At 44.7% G+C, this 17204-nt stretch overlaps 1 protein-coding gene across 2 annotated transcripts in view; it reads left to right on the top strand.

The window, feature by feature from the left end:
• Nucleotides 1-1847: 1847 nt before the first annotated feature.
• MITF (melanocyte inducing transcription factor) overlaps nt 1848-17204 on the top strand; it is a 110320-nt gene continuing 94963 nt past the window's right edge. Inside the window, exon 1 of one of the 2 annotated variants that reach the window (XM_065845404.2) lies at nt 1848-2113. In XM_065845404.2, coding sequence (XP_065701476.1) covers nt 2010-2113 — 104 coding nt within the window. In that variant the 5' untranslated portion in view covers nt 1848-2009. The remainder of the gene's footprint in view (nt 2114-17204) is intronic. The other variant, XM_065845406.2, reaches the window with a different exon arrangement.

Genomic DNA, 17204 nt, shown 5'->3' with positions numbered 1-17204 from the left:
AGTGCAAATATTGTTCCTTCATTGTGAAAGATAAACTTAAAAAAAATAAAATAAATGCAAATGACATCTATCATGAATAGAAGAAAGCTTTGTATGACACAGCAAAACAGTGTGAAGGTCCCAACTAGCCCAGGAGCAATGACAAATTGCCCCCATCTGAGCACCAAATACAAACTTTGTGTTGCAGAGAGGGGGGATGAAAGAAAGAAGTAAAAGCTTCACGGCCTGATGAAAAGAAAGCCAGCTACTTCTCTTCCTGGGAGAAGCTGCGGTATCTCAAGTGAAGCAGCATTGCCTAGGACAGATATTTGCATACTTGATCTTCGCTCTTTAGAACTAGCGCTATAATTAAAACAGAGCTGAAAGCTCATAAGCTGTACATTTCAAAGAGCAGCGGAGAATATCTGTTTTTTACACCTGGAAAAACAGAAGCAAAGTCCCTAGAAATAGATGAGTCCTGTCCTTTCCTTGCATCAAATCATGGAGTGTTTCTTCACACAGTTAGTCAAAAACACCCTCTAACCCACAGAAGCTCAGGCTGTAAATGCAGCTTAGCAGTGGGTTTTTTCTAAGTTGTTTTTGTTTGTTTGTTGGTTGCTTCCCCCCCCCCAAGCACTGTTAGCAAGCCTACTCCCTTGTCAAGCTCTCCCAGCCATCTGCCAATGTGGGCTCAAAAGAACATTCTTCAGGGCCTTATCCAATTTGTTGTATCTGATTCATTAAAGCAATTACTCTTGCTATTAAGTCATTGCTTGGCGTTTGGCAGCTGCATAATTATCTGGGACATAAATTTCTAAACCAAACTAAAATTCTGGGGTTTATTTCATCAAATCTCGCATAGTCATAAAGGAGCTGGGATCCTGGCTGTCCCGGCGTGAGCATCCGTGTTCCCCTGCTTCTGTCCTTTCTGGGACCTGGTGCCTATTGTGGTTATGATGGAGTCTGGCAGAGGTGCTTCCTAACTCTGTGTTCAAAGATCATGTGTTCTTAGTTTTCTAATCCTGCAGGAGCCAAGCTGGAAGACAAGGTGTCATTAAAAATTTTCTGCTGCAAATAATTGAAACCCAGCTGGTTCTCAAATGTTTAATTTTATCGTATCTTTCTTTGCAATGTTTATAAGCTTTTGCCTATTTATAAATGCATATAAAGTTTGAAGAAAGCCTCTTAGAGCTATAATTTCTCCTGCTGAGAATTAATTCTGAAAAGTGCAAACAAGCCTGGGATGTGAATGCCCATCACTTTTGTACCTGGCAAAATAGACTACTCTAAATGTCTCACCGTTCGTTGCCCCTAGATCTTCCCTGTTTGCATTCAAACCCATCACACCCTCCTCTGCTTAACATGACCCCCACCTCCATCTCTAAGCCGGGTCCTAACAAGGCCAATGCCGAGTCTGAAGCTGTACGGGAGTGCTGTGATGCTGGACGCCTATTGCTACATTTAACCAGACCCTAGGCCAGACACTTGCAAGGCTGTGATGATGGAAAGCCCTTTGTGTTTCTACCTTCCCTCGCCTGTGTGGCAGGGGTCAGCTGTGCGTAGGGCTCAGCCGAGCCCCCCGCGGCGTCGCGGGGAAACGCTCAGCGGGGCGGGAGCATCGGACGGTGCGATCCCGCCCTCCGCTCCTGTGCAGCCGAGGGCAGGCGTGACATCATGCGGGGCACCGCTGACGACACCGTGTCGTCAGAGCCGTGTGACGTCAGACTCGGGGGCAGGGAGCGGGCGCAGGTGGGGGCACGGCTGGGTTGGGCTGGGCTGGGCTGGGCTGGGCTGCGCTCGGCGCCCCCGCCCCCGGCTGACAGCGGCGGGCCCGGCCCTTCCCGGCGCGGCCCGGCGGGAGTTGTAGTGCGCAGCGGGCGGAGGCGGCCGGGCCGGCCCCGGGGCGGACTACAAGTCCCAGGCGGGGCGGGCGGCGGCGCTGTGTGTGTGCGGAGCGGGCGGCACGGCTGGGCTCGGCTGGGCTCGGCGGTCACCTCCCGTCTCTCCCTCTCGCAGCGGCGGCGGCGACGATGCAGGCGGAGTCGGGGATCGTGCCGGACTTCGAGGTGGGCGAGGAGTTCCACGAGGAGCCCAAGACCTACTACGAGCTGAAGAGCCAGCCCCTCAAGAGCAGGTGGGACCGGCGGCGGCCCGCACGGCCGGGCGGAGGACGCGGTGCCCCCGCGCTGCGGGGCCGGGGCGGCGCGGCGGGTCCCGGCGCTGAGTCAGCCGGTTTGGAAAGGCTGAAACACCCCCCCGCGCCCAGGGGAGGCCTCCTGCGCAGCGGGGCGGCCATTTAGTGCTTCCTGCCATAATAGCGGCGTTGTTGGGCGGGAGGGCGGGCCGGGCCGGCCTTATGTAAAGGGCATTGTTGGCACCGCGGGGCCTCGCTGTCACGCCGGGGGAGCCCCCGCGGGCTCGGCCGGGGGGAACAAGGCACCGGCGGCCCCAGCCCCGCGGTGGTTCCGCCGCTGCTCACGCCCCTCGCTCCCCTCGGCAGGTGCGGCGGCGTCGGGTGGGGTCAGCGCGGACCTGCGAAGTTGTTGCAAGGTCTAGTGGCATGCAAGGTCGTTTGGTGGTGTTTTTTTTTCGTTTGAATTGAGAGCAGGTTCGTTACTTGTAATTGCCTGGGGAGTGGAAACTTTTGCCTAGGTACGTCACTTTCTCCCTAAAGTATTTTTATTCCGAGATACATGCTTTATTCTTATCTGGAGCGGCTGCACTGTGTAGATAGGGTCTTTAAAGGGAAATAAGGCGGTGTGTGTTTCTCGCCCTTGAGGGGTGTTAGGTACCCGCTTTCTGTCCTAGCACCGTAAAAAGAAAGCAAATGCTCTCGCGCGTCTGGAGTGCCTACCTTGTCAGCCGTGGCATGTTTCTTCCTCTGTGTTTTCATTCAAAGTGCTCTGTCGGTAATGACCCTCCATTTCATCACAACATTCTGCTAAGCCTTGCTCAGTTGAACATAAGGTCATTGCTGAGAGTGCATCTTATTTGTAAGCAAGTCTGTTGTTAGCCTGTCCTTATATACATGGGTTTTAGTTTTGAACAATGCTCTTCGTATGTCTGTGTGTGCCTTTGAAAATGAAAAATGAATGGGAAGGTAAATATTAAAAAAAACTGTGTTAGGCAGTAAAACCTAAGCTCATTCTATCAGACAGACTTCGAAGTAGAGAAATGAATTTTTGATCATGCTCTGAATATTTGAGAAACACAGGAGATCTTGTAAAACACGTTAAAAATTCTATCGCTGTCGCAAGGACTGGCAAAGCTGGGGCTGCCTCCTGCACCTTGTCTTCACGGCAGCCTTACCTCACACTGAGCCTTTGGTATTGCCAAGAGATAGTGAGCAGAGTGGTGGTGGAGATGTGCAGCATTTGACAGCCTGACAGGCCAGCCAACCAAACCAAAGCTGCCAGAACTCCTGTGCCCTCCACCTTTGTGCAAGGAAGTTGCCATTATCCAGGTAATTAGCTGGGAGCCAGGCTGATGTGTGGGGAGAGGACAGTGCAGAGAAGATGGATTCAGCAGCAGTGGTGGGTTTCAGCTGTGATGGAGGCATCAGCGAGACCCACAGGGCTTTGGCTTCAGTGCCTACATCACCAGTGGAGTGCAGAAGTCAAGAGGTAGATCGTGGAGCTCTCAGGCCTTGTGCTGTCAGATAGCTCTGTTTGCACCAGCCATGGGTTCTAACTGGTGTGTAGCTGTCCCTTTCTGGCGTTGTTCCCTTTGTAGTCAGCAGTTTGCCTGTTTCTTCAGATGGTGTGGACATGGAACTTAGATACGAGGTCTACATTTGACCTTGCATAGATGTTCCAACTGCTTTTAATTCCTGTGACTTGATGCTTTGGGACTGAAATGCATCTCTGTGTTGTTCATTTCTCTCAGGGGCAAGTGAATAAAGATACTCAGTAATGAAGCACTGGAGTATCTGGCCATCTTCTAAATGTCACTTCAATCTTTCCTAGACTGAATTGCCCCAGGATGTTCTCACCTGATACTCCTGCAGAGCCAACGCTTTGGGTCTAAGGGCACCCTTGTGCGAGTCATCCAGAGATCCTGGTGGTGCCTCAGGCCAACATCTGTTCTGGTGTTTCCAGGAGGGCTTGTTGGGTAGGAGAAGTGACCAGTTTGTCTCAGTCTGCCTCCCTGTCCCTCCACACGTACGCATGCATACAAGAAGATGGAGCCCTGAGGGTGGAATAACAACCCATGGTTTTTCTGACAGATAGCAAAACAGACACGTTAACCTCAGTGTGGGTCCTGCCCAGCTCGTGTACAGCTCTTACCTCTAGGTAGAGTCTCACTTGTCTTCCTGGCCTTGTGGGAGATGAAGAAGCAGAGAAGCCAGGAGCCCCTGCCAGGTCCGTATAAACCTGTCCCTGGAGACAGGCTGATAAAAATTAATGATAACGGGAGGCAGAAGTTGGTCACGAACCTGTTTATTTCATGATGTGCAGATTGTAATCTCAGAGGACTTCTGTAGTCCCTCAGCTTTGCTCAGGCCTGAAACCAGTCTGACTGATGATTAGCGAGGAAATCCGACATCACTGTGCTGCTTTCTCTTGTGGATGTAAATCGGGAATAATTGCAGAGCAGTCAGTGCAAAAGCACCTGGTCAGCGTGGTGTAGCTATGGGACTGTGGCCGTGGGAATTGCTTTCTTGTCTCCGTAGCCTTGCTCTGGAAAGGTGCCTGGGAAGCAGACAAACCAGAGGCAATAAGCTGATGTTAGATGAGTCTAAATAGCAATCTGCTCTTTTCCCTGGTGAGAACTGCTGATTTCCTAGCAACGTTCAGGGCTTTCTCTCATCTTTTCTAATGGTAAGAGGTGAGAAGCATCCTCGGCTTACTCATAGCAGCTGAAATTATGAGTACATAGAAAAAGCTATCCAGCTCAGAAATATGTAAGAATGCTAGTGTTCTGAAACAAGAAGAAACTTTTTTTATTGCCCAGTTTAACTGAGCCCTGCTGATATTGCTGTCCTTCACTCAGTAAAACTCTATTTGTTTCTTCCCACATTGCTTGTTTCCAAAATATATGACATGCAGTTAAAGACTTCTCCTCTTCAGTGTGCCCTCGCAGTTACTCCATCCATATTTCATAATTCAAGTCTGCAATCCAAAGCCGCAAGGGGTCCAATAATAAAAGCTTTTTGCTGTAAATACTGTACTGACTTAGGCCAAGCCACAATTGAATGCTAGAGGCCAAGGAAAAATGTGAGCCCAGCAAAAAAGCTTTAATCACAAGGGATGGAGAGAACACATGAGGCTGAGATACATCAGTTCCAATCGTATTTTCTAAGCCCCTCGTACTCATGAGAAGTTTGCTTCTTGTGTTAAGTGCTAGACGCATTTCATGGTTCTCTGGAATTTGCTGTGGTTGAGTGTCTTTGAAAACTGAGAAGATGTTTCAGTTGCTTTGGTTTCTCCAGAGTCACTTTTCACTGTGGGAGGAAACTGGGCTGTGTGACTAGCCAGTAAGATGAGATTGGTTTTTTTCTTCACATTCATACTTTAGTCCTCTGCTGCCATATTCCCAAAGGATAATAGTTTTAATTTATAAATACATGTGCTTAAATATGTATGTGTTTGTGTAATGAGCCAGTAAATAAGTTTTCGGGTAGAAGCAGTGCACAATGGAATCCATGGGGTTTTATTTTTAGGCAATCATTTGAAGAAAATAATCAGGTATTACCAAAAGTAATCACAGATCCTGACGTGTCTGCATGCTGTCATCAGGGCACTGTAGGTTTAAGTTACATCTATTGTACTACTAATGTGGATTATTTAAATTGTTTGACTTACTAAAGTGACATTTTGGATATCAAACTGTTATCTGGAAGTAAAGACTTTCCAGTCTGCCGTTGTACCGGGTGATCAGAACTGAACCATATGTGCCAAATGCAGCAAAAATTTCAGTATTCAATTGCTTTTCTCTGTGTTTTGGTGCTTTGTAATGTATGTCCATTTGGATGGCACACACAACCTAGCAAGTACCAGCAAATTATCGTCAGTTGTTGTAATTTTGCTGCCCTGTTCTTAATAAAACCATGTACTTAGAGGTAAATTGCTGCTATTTATGCTATTTTCTGTTGCCCTTTCCCAGCTTACTTATTTTCAGCACCTGAATGATTCAGTTACTGAAGTATTTTTAGTGGGAAAAAATATTTAGAAATGCTTTTAGGTTGCATGTTAGTTTTTTAGGAAGCTTATTCTTACTCTATGAGCAATAACATTGAGATGTAGAGCTTGTCATTTCTAAAGCAGTTGTGTTTTTGTAAAATTCTCATCATTCCTGGTGCGCAAATGCTTTTTTTATGTAAACCTTCAATATTTTACCAGGCAGTACCTCTTCTCTATCCAATTAGGATCCTCTGTAAAGTTCTCCCTTTTTTCTCTTCGGGTGCTGTGCTGAACACTGAAGTCTCCATTTAGTAAAAACTTCCCTTTTAATACACGGTGTTTGTTGAGGAAATATGAATCTCACCAGATAGACACACATTTTTGAACTGTGTACCTACTCTGGACCAAAAGAGGACTTCTTTAAAGTGCCTTAATCTGCAGATGATCACATTTAATTTTGTAAATGAACTTTGCAGTGTGATTAAATTTGAACTTGATTACATTAGGCTTCTCAACATGGAGTTTGTTCCTTATTGGAGGTAGTCTTTTCATATTACTGCTATTTATGGATCTTATTCAAGTGTTTTATATTCTGGTTGGGTTCTGCAATGCAGTTTGTTCAAGCTACTGCTTATATCTGTTCCAGTTGTGCAAGAAGTGGAAAATATCCTTTATTTAGAACAGGCCACGTGTGCTTGCGTCCAGGAACCGTGTCTGTGTGTTTAAAAAAAAAGTATTTTGGAGGAACAGATTTTAAAAGTTCCTGAAATATTTTTCCGTCTGTTACAGAGGAACGTTACATATTTTAAACTAGCAGGTAGTAATAGCCGAGTTTAAAGTGAAACGTGGGCAAGCACTGACTGAAGTCCATGGTAAAAGTCTGAACTGATGTCAGTGGGAGTAGAGCTAAGCCAAAAGTACGTCTTTGAAATCTCCCCGGCAATGTTTATGTGAGTGAGTCAATAATCCCATGTTTTTTGTGCACCTCGAATTTGCTTTACTGGGAAGGAAACCCTCGCCACATTTTTTTGTACTCTTTTATTTTTGAAAACAGTCTTACAAGGAAAGGCTGCAATTGGAGTGTCTGTCGTATAAACATGTGGAGACAATAAGCGATATTTCTTTGTATTTCTTTATACTGGGAGCTGGTGCTGCTCCGTGTCTGTAGCAGAGCATTCTCCATGGTGAGAGATCCTGCTTGACCTTTTCTGCAGAACTCTCGCTCTGTTATTTGCAGTAGGTCTTTGCTATTTCGCGAGGAAACAGAAATAGCCCATGAAATTCAGTTCAGCGCTCGCTTTGATACGAGCTATTGAACATCACCTTTTTGCTTCCCCAGCCTGCTTTCCTTGAGAGGGTTTTGTTGAGCTGCCAGGCTGATCAGAGGGTGCACAGATATTTGGAGGCTGAGCTGACTGCACCGACTGTGCACCTTTTAGCATGCATGTGTGTTTTCTTTTTGTTTATTTGGACTGCTGGCTGTATTAGTTGTGTGTAAGTACATATGCACTCTGACTGAAATAAATCCATACCTTTCTGGTGAGCAGGAAGCTTCCCTGCTGTCTACTATTGATTTATGGAATCCAGGTGATCATTTGAATCAATGTATTCTTTTGCCTTTTAAATGGCTGCAAATAAACCAAGGCAGCCCTACTGATGGATAGCTGGGGTGCCCTGGTACTGTGTGTAGGGGAGATAATTTTGCAAGCTTCTGGACCTGAATTTTTGGGGCTGCTGTGGATCTATCAGTTGTCATTAACAAGTCATTGCAGAGCTCATTCTGCCCTGTGTATGCTTTTATTTTGCAATTTAGGGTGATGCATCAGAGGTCCTTTTTGGCATGGTGGGATGGCAGCATGACTAATTCCTGCTGTATGCTTTGGTCAGTATCTAGAAGAATACTGGGAAACAGAAGCAGAAGAGACTTGCAGATGCATTATTTTATAAACAAATTCAGCCTTTCACCACATTCTATGATTAAAAGTTTAATGGGGAGAAATCTGTACAGCTGCTTAAAAATGAGGGTACAGGAGAAACCTGTTCTGACACTTACTATGCTGTCCTTCTATTTCTAGGTTTGCTTTCCAAAGCAACATGCTCTAAGACTTTGAAAATGAAACAGAAGGAGTAATTTTCTGTTTACTTTTCTGCTAAAAATTCAAATTGTGTGTTGGCCGTTAATTGTCTTCCGAGAACTATCTGCCGTTGCAGTGTTGAGAACAAAATGAAAGTCCAACTTCATTAAGCTGGTTAGGCTCTTGGCCATTATTGTCTGTCTCGTTCTATTTTGGATTCAAAAAGGTTTTGAAATACATTTGTTTTAGCGTTTTTTGTTTGGTAAAATTCACTGTTCTTTAATATCATTTTTGCTGTAACAACAACAACATGATTAAGCATCATGGCATGGCAGATTTTGCTGGACAGTTAACTCTCGCATTGCTGTCTTAGTGCACTAGAACTATAATTATTTTCTTTATTTTTTTGTAGTAATCCCATCAGCTAAACAGTGACAGGACAATTTTTGGCTTGCATGTAGTTTTGCATTTCATTTTGTACTGAGGAAAAACAGCACAGGAAAAGGAATGTCGTTGCATATTCATAATAGAACAGTGCTGCTGCTTTAGTTGCAACAGCTGTAAAAAAGCTGATGCTGCTTTGAGCGTCGAGATTGAAATATTTAGGTTCACAGGAACCGCAGGCTGTATGCAGTCTGAAGCAGGTCAGCCTGTCCTCCAGCCCACCTCCGAGTTAGGAGTTACATGCAGTTTTCAGTGTTAGACAGGCCGAGGACCCTTGGTGCTTTAAGTGGATGCTGCGGATGGACCACTAGCGATTTTGAGGTGCCTTTTGAAAGGGCTCTCCTTTGGCCCAGTATCTTTGGCCAGAATTTCATCTTGCGATTTGCATAAGCTTTTCAATCATTGCTGTCTCTGGGCTTCACCTGAAAATAAGCATTTCAAAGAGGACAAAGGAATGTCCAAATGGAAGAGGATGGTGTGGACATCACTGTACAAGTACAAAAATGGTGAGAATTAATAAGGAAGGCTTGCAATACAACTGCTAGCTAGTACTTTAACCACTAATAGTGCCTTTGGATCGAGCTCATTTTTTCTGGTAACATCTCTGCTGCAAGGGCTGCTGTACTGTTTGTGTTAGCAGCTTTCTGCCAAGCATGCAAGCCAGGGTCTGGTGGTTTATAGCTTTTTCTTCTTCCGTGGTAAGTGATTATGTAGAAAGGCTCTGCAGACTCCCTGTGCCCTGACCTGCTGCTCACAGCTGCTGCGTGGACTGGACTGGCAGGTTGAAGGGCAAGAATGTGTTGCTGTGATATATAATTACTTCTTCTAGCATGAGCCAACAGAGCTGCTTGCTGTGATGATTGTTACGTGTGCTGCTATGTAAAACAGAATGCAAGTTTAATGTAGGGTTTGGGCTAGTATTTTAATGTTGTAATTAACAGCCTCTAACCGTAAACAAGTTTTTTTTTTTTTTTTAAATCAGTTCCCATGAAGATTATTCCTTTACGATGTAGGCGGACATACATTTGCAGATGTGGAGTTTATGAATTCCGTATTACTTGCAGAAATGAGCATCAAGAACAAAAAATACCTCTTTTTCGGACCCTTTTTCTCTTAATTTAGAATACCACATGTACGGTGTCAGGCGGCTGGAGATCAGTCCTGCAGTCGGTATTTCACAGGGACGTTTCGGCCAAGGGAAACAGTTGCATTTGAGACGATGCGGCAGTTCCCTTCTCTCGGAAGAACTGCATTCATCCTTCTTAAATGTTCCTCAAAAAACGGTGATCTAGTTTCACAGGTATGTTCTGTCTCTGTTTGTGCTGCTCTTTTGACACAAAACGGGCATAAACCCACCTGAACTGGCTGCTTGGGCTGGAGTGGCTGGATGGAGTGTGTGTGGGGGGCAGTTTTCTCAGAGCATCTTCTGAGATGGTTCGTGAAGAGACCACTGAAGTCATGAGGAGCAGGAGGAGGTTCGTGTCTGTTCAGACCTACAAAGCCAAGATTTGTTTGTCTGTGTGCAAGGATTTCGTGCCTGGTTTGGCCTACAGTTACATTAGAGAATTTATTTATGATGAATACTGTGAGAAACTGACTTTACATGGTGAAAATTAGTGTTTTGAGTACCTAGAAAGATGTTGGCCAGCTTTGAGCCATGTAGGTGCTGGAAGGTTGCCAAGTTCAATGTGTTTAAAGTGTCATGCCAGTAGCAGATACTGTATTGTCAAAGCTTTCCTGTAGCCTAGGGTCCTGAGACACCATTTCTTGTCTTCGCAGTCGGTGACAACACAAACTGCTGTGTGAATGGTAGAAACCTCGTAGGGAGAGGTGTTGGGATCTGAAGACTGGAGAAAAGTAACAAGAAGAAGTGGGAACAACTGGAATGTCCCCAACAAGGATTCTCCAGAGAATGGAGACAGGAATGATGAGTGTTTGTTACTAATCTTATTCCCAGCCATACTGTTGTAACATGTAAACACATAAAGAAAATGGGAATTACAGTGATCCTTTCTGTAGGAGAAACAGCTAGCTGGGAAACGTGGGATGGAGCTGAGTCAGCTGGGAACTCTTTTGGGGTGAGAAGATGGGAGCAGACTTTGGAAGCTGTCAGATGGCAAGAGATGAGGAATACGGACAAGTGCGGGTTGTGATCCTGGAATGTCGAGCTGGGAAGTCAGAATAATATCGTAGAGATGGAAAAGGATCATTGAGATGTCGAAGTCGGAGAGCCTGGCTGAATATGTGCATATTTACTATTTCCGTTAAGGATTCTTTGGGTTTTATCTAAATAAGGGAGGAAAGAGTTTATATAAAATACGACTGACTTTGGAAATGCTTTGGCTGAATGTGTCACTGCATGGTAATACCATATGCAGCTGTAAAGCCAAACTGGGAATACAGAGGCAGAGGGAACAAACCAAACCCTTTTTATAATGTTTGTGGGGTTCAGTCTGAATAAATAACAGTTGCAACTTGAGAGAATGAAATAAGAATGTTATTGAGATGTGTACACATGCAGGAGGGGATTATTTTACAGAAAAGCAAAGGGAAAAACCTCTTTTGGGCTGTTCATTGGAAGCTGGAAAATGAAGTTTGAGGAGGGTGTGTGGCTCTTGCAGTGGGTCCCCTGGGGTGCCCTTAACTACCGTGTTTGGGTTTCTGCTCAGTCCAGCAAGTTTTATTTTATTTGTACCAAATATTTACAATTCTGCCAAGCTCAGCCATGCTAAAGCCACATCCCAGATGTCTGTCTGTCTAGTGGCATAGTTCAGAAGAGTTGCTGGGATCATTTATTTATTGCTGTTGTAACACGAAGGTTGCTATCTGATAAATAATTATTCCACTCTTGGAGAAGGCACATTGTAAATCTGTTAAGCTGCTCCTTTGTTTGTTAGGGTTGTGCATAATGAGTTTGGAATTTAAGATTAGTAGTATGCTGTGCAACTGCTCATTTTGTGACCTCATCCTCCTCCTCGGCTTGCCTGCCTGTCCACCTGTCACATCCTGTTGGGCACCTAGGGCTATATTCACAAGGAGAATTTGGGTTTAGTGTTGCATCATCTCATTTTTGTGTGTTCTGCTGCCTAGTGGAATTTAAAAAAAAAAAAGGGTAGGTGTCTAGGTTCCTCACAGAACGCATGGGGGAAAGGAAAGGTGGCTTCAAAGAAGGCTTGTGAAAACTGGCATGTGGAGTGGGGGTTGCCTGAGTCAGCCAGCAAAGGCTGTAAGAGGCTGGTGTTGGTGTTGAATGCTGTCCTTTGAAGACTTGGTTGTCTGGTATAGGTGAGCTGTTGCTAAACTTTTCTTGGAGCGACATGCCAAAGAGAGGTCTGCTCTTTCAGAGGTGAGGAAGGGCAGGTAGTACAACATCACCCTATCCCAGATTTATCTACTCTAGACACAAGTTTTGAGTTCCAGTCCTGTCTGTGACTCAAAACATGGGACTGAACATGTCTACCACCCTTTGGAGTGCCCAAACCAATAAATCATGGGCTTTTTGAGATGTCTCTTTTGTAGAAGCTGGTCCATTTTGCCTTTTATAATATTCGTTGAACTGGTGTGGGCAGGAGTGTCTTGGTGTAACACCAGGGAGTGAGCATTTGCCTGGGATTGTTCCCACCCTGCTCCAGAAAATAGTTATTTGTACAAAGTGGAGCAGCTCGACCAGGAAGCAAGGAAGATGTGCTCAGAAATTTTCAGCTCCATCTGTTTCTAACAGGCAGTTGTCCAAATCTCTGTAATTGGGGTCACAGCATGAAGTATGGGGACGTGTTTGAAATAGGAGTGGTGATATTTGGGGCACAGGTAGTTGGATTAAGGGAAAATGTCTTTAAGGTTGTGGGAACCAGACACTCCTGAATTGCTGCAGGAGGACAAGGAAGTTGAAGGGTGGTGTGAACTCTGGAACTGGTGGCCAAAGGGACTCTCCGACTGCTATGTATTGATGAGGAGGCAGCCAGGCATAGGTTGGATATTAACAGTGAAGACAAGTATACATCAATTCTTGAGAATGCTTGATTTTTAGGAATGTGAAAACTTTCACCATGCAGCAAGAGAAGCTTGCATCTGTGTAGAAGTGGGTTATTTCAAAGGAGTAAAGTAAGGCAGGAGATAAAATCACATTTTTTTTTTTATTTAGCTTGTTGCACAATTTGTAGTTTCAATCAAATTGCAAAACTATTCTGCAAGTGGTAATTTGGTTTCCAGCTAATACAGCTTTTGATACTTACTGTACAAAGATGTACTGTAGGAGCTGCTCACCCTCAAGATGCTGTGGGCCGGCAAGGACTTTTTCTGTTTTTCAAGTGTGGTGAGTAATGTTGACAAGCAGATCCATTTCATGCTTTTCATGAGGATTTTAGAGGTGCTGGAGCTGCCCCTGCAAAGAAAACAGGGCTGGCTGGAAGAGGCCTGGTGCTGCTGCAGGTTTGCAGAGCTGGGGAGGGTCTTTCTTCTTGGTATTTCACAGAGGAATGGGTCACCCTGCCTTTACATCAGCCTCCTGCTTTCTGGGAGAGGGAGAGATCCCTCTGAGTAGGCAGTAATTGCTGTCTTTCCAAAGGAGTCCTCGTTTGTGGAGGAGACTGCTAATTATCCCTCAGCTTTTCTAATGAAGGTGCTTGTAAGAGTTTCGCTGGCGTACTGTGATCTCTGTAGCTCAAAATTTCCCTCCTCTGGGTCTGCAGTATGCGCAGTGATCTCCTGCACCCAGCTGGGAGGTGTGTGTCCTCTTGGGTCTCAGGTGGGATCTTTAGGGACTTGCGCTTTGAAACTGTTGACCGTGTGGCCTTCTGCCTTGCAGCACCACCTGAGACTATAAATAGACCTGCAGAGGAACAGGTCCAATGAGCTCATGTTCCGTTTTGCTGTGCTGGGTGTCGCGCTGCATCCCACATCAAAGGAGGCTCATGAGAAGATGTGGCTCTTGTAGTCAGCTGGGACCTGCGGCACCTCTGGGGGGGCTGCAGCCCCACCTGGCAGCCCCACCGTTTCACAGCCAGAGCTGCTTCTGGGCAGCTGGGGTTTTGCAGCTGTTTCAGGTGGTCACAGAGACAGAGGCACATGGAAGGTGGCAGGTCCTGCTCCCTCAAAGGATCGCGAGAGCATCGGCGCGCTATTGATACGGTGCAATGTTCAGCAAGTTGCGGTGATGCTCTTGTCTGCGCCATTCTGGCTGGCTAATATGGGAAACCAGTGGTTACCCCAGGAAGACACATATTAATGATCTAAAGAAGAAATGATTTCCTACACCTCCTCCTTAAGTACTGGGTTTGCTCACTTGCCTGTTTTCTCATATCATTTTTGGGGTGTGCTGTGAGCTGGATGATGGTACTGGTTTGTATGGTTACCAGTCTCATCCCCTGCTATCTGATAACTCCTGCCCTGTTGCTATGAAACGTTTTAGTGAGTTGCTCTGTAAAAGGGATGAATATCCATCTGTAACTGCTCAGATATTTTTCCATGGCTCATCTCGTCCTGATCTTTGTGATCAGTTCTCTAATTCTGCTGTTGGTGGATTTGAATGATTTTTGGTGTTGTCGTACAATTATCCGATGTGTCTTTCCCATAAGTAATTTAATACCTTAGCACTGAGGTTTGTTAAATAACACCATGCAGAAAATCGTAGTATCTGTCCTTGTCTCTTTTCAGTGATTTTATTTTTCGTGGCAAAGACTTTCACAGCTCTTGAAATTCCACTTCTGTAATCACTGTTTGATAATATAAGACAGTGTTCTCTGTATTTAAGAGCTATAGAGTCAGGCTGTGCTTTGGAGAAATGCTAAATTTGGCTGCTTGCAGAGTCATCCACAGTACATAACTTGTTCAGTAGGTGCTGTTTCGCTTCTTGTAGTGCTGTAGGGGATGCCTGGCTTTGGGAGCTGTGTGGTACAAATGCAATTCCTCCTTCTGCGGCAGCATGGGGAGAAATACATGGTAGAACTAGGAACTGTGTGCACTCTGTTTGGTGGCACTTAGAGTTGCAGAGCACACCTGGCAGCAGAAAGATGGGTACTCTAGAACTGTAAGATTGTATTGATTGTGTTGCATTTCTGCTGGAACAAAAATATAACTGGCTCAGCATTTGCACTTTCCACTTGTGTATTGTTTTCTCTTTATTTTGTGTATTTAGAAAATGCTCTGCTCTGCAAACTGCTGGTTTAGTATTTTCTGTGGAATGAAAACCATCTGGATAATTTAACTGAATTTTATCGAAGTTTTTGGCAACAGGCTCTTTTCTGTTTCCTGGCATCTTGTTAGATGAAGATGAGAATTTGAGTTAAAATTTAGGGAGGAAACAATGTGCTGGTTTATGATCTGGAATTTTAGAAACAACTTGGGCTTGTTTGAAGTTGTAAAAGTAATCAAAATATCAAAATGATATCCAGTCTCTCCCAAAAACATTCTTCCTGAGCAAATGCCTGCCATAGACTTTTTTCTCCCCAGTGTACTTTGAATCCTTGACGTAGTGGGAGCTGCAAGCACCCAGCGTTCATGCTGAGGCTTCTTTTGAAAGAGATCAGACTTAAGCATATGTTTAAAGACTTCCCTTGATCAAACCCCTGTTCAGCAAAACGCTTCCTTGTATTCTCTGTTTCAGAATCCTAAATAATTCAATTGCTTTTGTACTTGTAGGTTTAAACTTGTTGCAGCCCTCAGGCTGCAGCAAACACAGGTGAGCTCTGCCCTGATCCAGCAAACATTAAGCATGTGAACCGTGCTGCTCAAGACTATTTGTGCTTAAGTTTCAGCTCATGGTTTGAATACGTTGTTGGATAAGGAGATAAGTGTTCAGCATATGGCAGGCTGTTAAATTGCATGTACTTTTTTAGCCTGTAACTCTCGTTCTCATGTATTCCACTTTAGTTGAAATACTCCTTAGAAAAGTAAAAAAAAAAAATCTCACTAGGAAAAGATAAATGCATAATCCTTTCAACATGAGATGCAGATTAATTAACCGAATTTCAGTATAGGCTGTTTAACACAGGAAGGCCATTATCAGATTTTTCTTTCCTCACTCCTCAAGACATAACTGTCCATTTAGTTTCTGATGTCCTGACGATGGTGTTGGCTTGTGGGTTCATTTATTTGGGTAGTGTGTTTTGTTTTGGTGCTGTGTGTTTGTTTTTTGAGGAGGGGGTGGGTTTGGTGTGGGAGCCAGTGCTTGAGTGGCTCCTCTGAAAGAGGAGCTGTGTATGACTGCAGCTTTCTGGATCCAAACCAGGTTGTTCTCAAAGCCAACCACAGTGTTGTTAGTCTAATATCGAGTGTCATGTGGACAGGTTCTGAAAATTTGGAATAGGGTTATTTTGAGCAGTCGTTATTTTTTTGCAGTGGCTGTGCAGAATCACAGTCATTGAAGTGACACCTCTAGAGATCATCTGGTCCAACTCTGTTGCTTGTCATGTTGAGTAGGTTGCTCAGAGACACGTCTCATTGGGCTTTGAGTATCTCCAAAGACAGACACTCCACAGCTCCTGGGTGACGTGTTCTAGTATTGATGACCATTACAGTAAAAGTATGTGTTTTTTTGTTTGGGGTTTCATGGTGGTGGTTTTGTTTTGCGTGGCATTTTTTGGTTTTGTTTTGTGTTGGTTTTTTTTTTTTTTCTTTTTCAGTTGTACAAAACTGATACATAAACTAATTTTTGACTTGCATATCGCAGTATGCACAAGTTGAAGGATGCAGGAAGCTGCACACCTCCACATCTCTCCCCACCACATTGCACGCCTTCAGCTTTGCTTTTCTAAGTAAGACAAGGGGAAGTATTGCTCCTCTAAACTTTTGCAATTTGTCCTAAAAGCGAGTGATGGTACAGGCATAGTTAAAGACATGGTGAGCGAAACTTCTGCGTCTTTTTTGATCTTGGCTCAAAAGCCGCCAGGTTTTCTTCCTTGTCTTGATTCAATTGTGTTTGAGACGAACTGGTTGTTCGCTCTGTCATTCTCCATTGCAGAGAGATGCAAAGCACCTTAAAACATAACGTTACATTTAATAAGCACTTCAGCTCCAGTGCTGCAAAACTGCACCTTGGTGTTGTTTGTGCAAAGCGCTTGACAGATGCTCATCGCTTGTGATGTTATCTGGACTGTTTAATGTGTATAGTAATTCCACGAGGCTGACTAAAATATTCCAGTTCTTTGATGCACCAGCACTAACTTGTCTTCTATGAAGACCGAAGTCGAAATTACATCTGAAATAGTAAACATGAACTTTGGCCGTTTCACGTTCTGGGATGATTCTAGAATCGGTTCCTTGGTGTTCTGTGCACAGAATACCTTTCTGTGACCTACAGCTGTGTCTGTGTTTGGGAGAGCGTACAATACGCTTCTGCCAAGCGATATTTAATGAATCTTTCATGGAACTGAGTATCTTCAGTCGGGACTGGTCTTGCCTTGGCTGTCCTGCGTCATGCAGTTATCTAGGACTGCAGTTTTCTGCAGATTGCTTTTGGCAGCTTCAAGGACCAACAAACTGGATATCTCACAGAATTTATTCTTGAGCATGGAAAGGTTTACTGGAATTACTGGAGAAGTTTACTTCAGAGCTGCCTTCCAGGGTAAAATAAAGCGTAGCTGCTAAA

This window comes from Patagioenas fasciata, chromosome 10, assembly GCF_037038585.1.
Source record: "Patagioenas fasciata isolate bPatFas1 chromosome 10, bPatFas1.hap1, whole genome shotgun sequence".
In the NCBI taxonomy this organism is placed as follows: Eukaryota; Metazoa; Chordata; class Aves; order Columbiformes; family Columbidae; genus Patagioenas; species Patagioenas fasciata.
The sequence above is the reverse complement of the archived record's forward strand: the minus strand, read 5'-3'. Positions and strand labels throughout refer to the sequence as shown.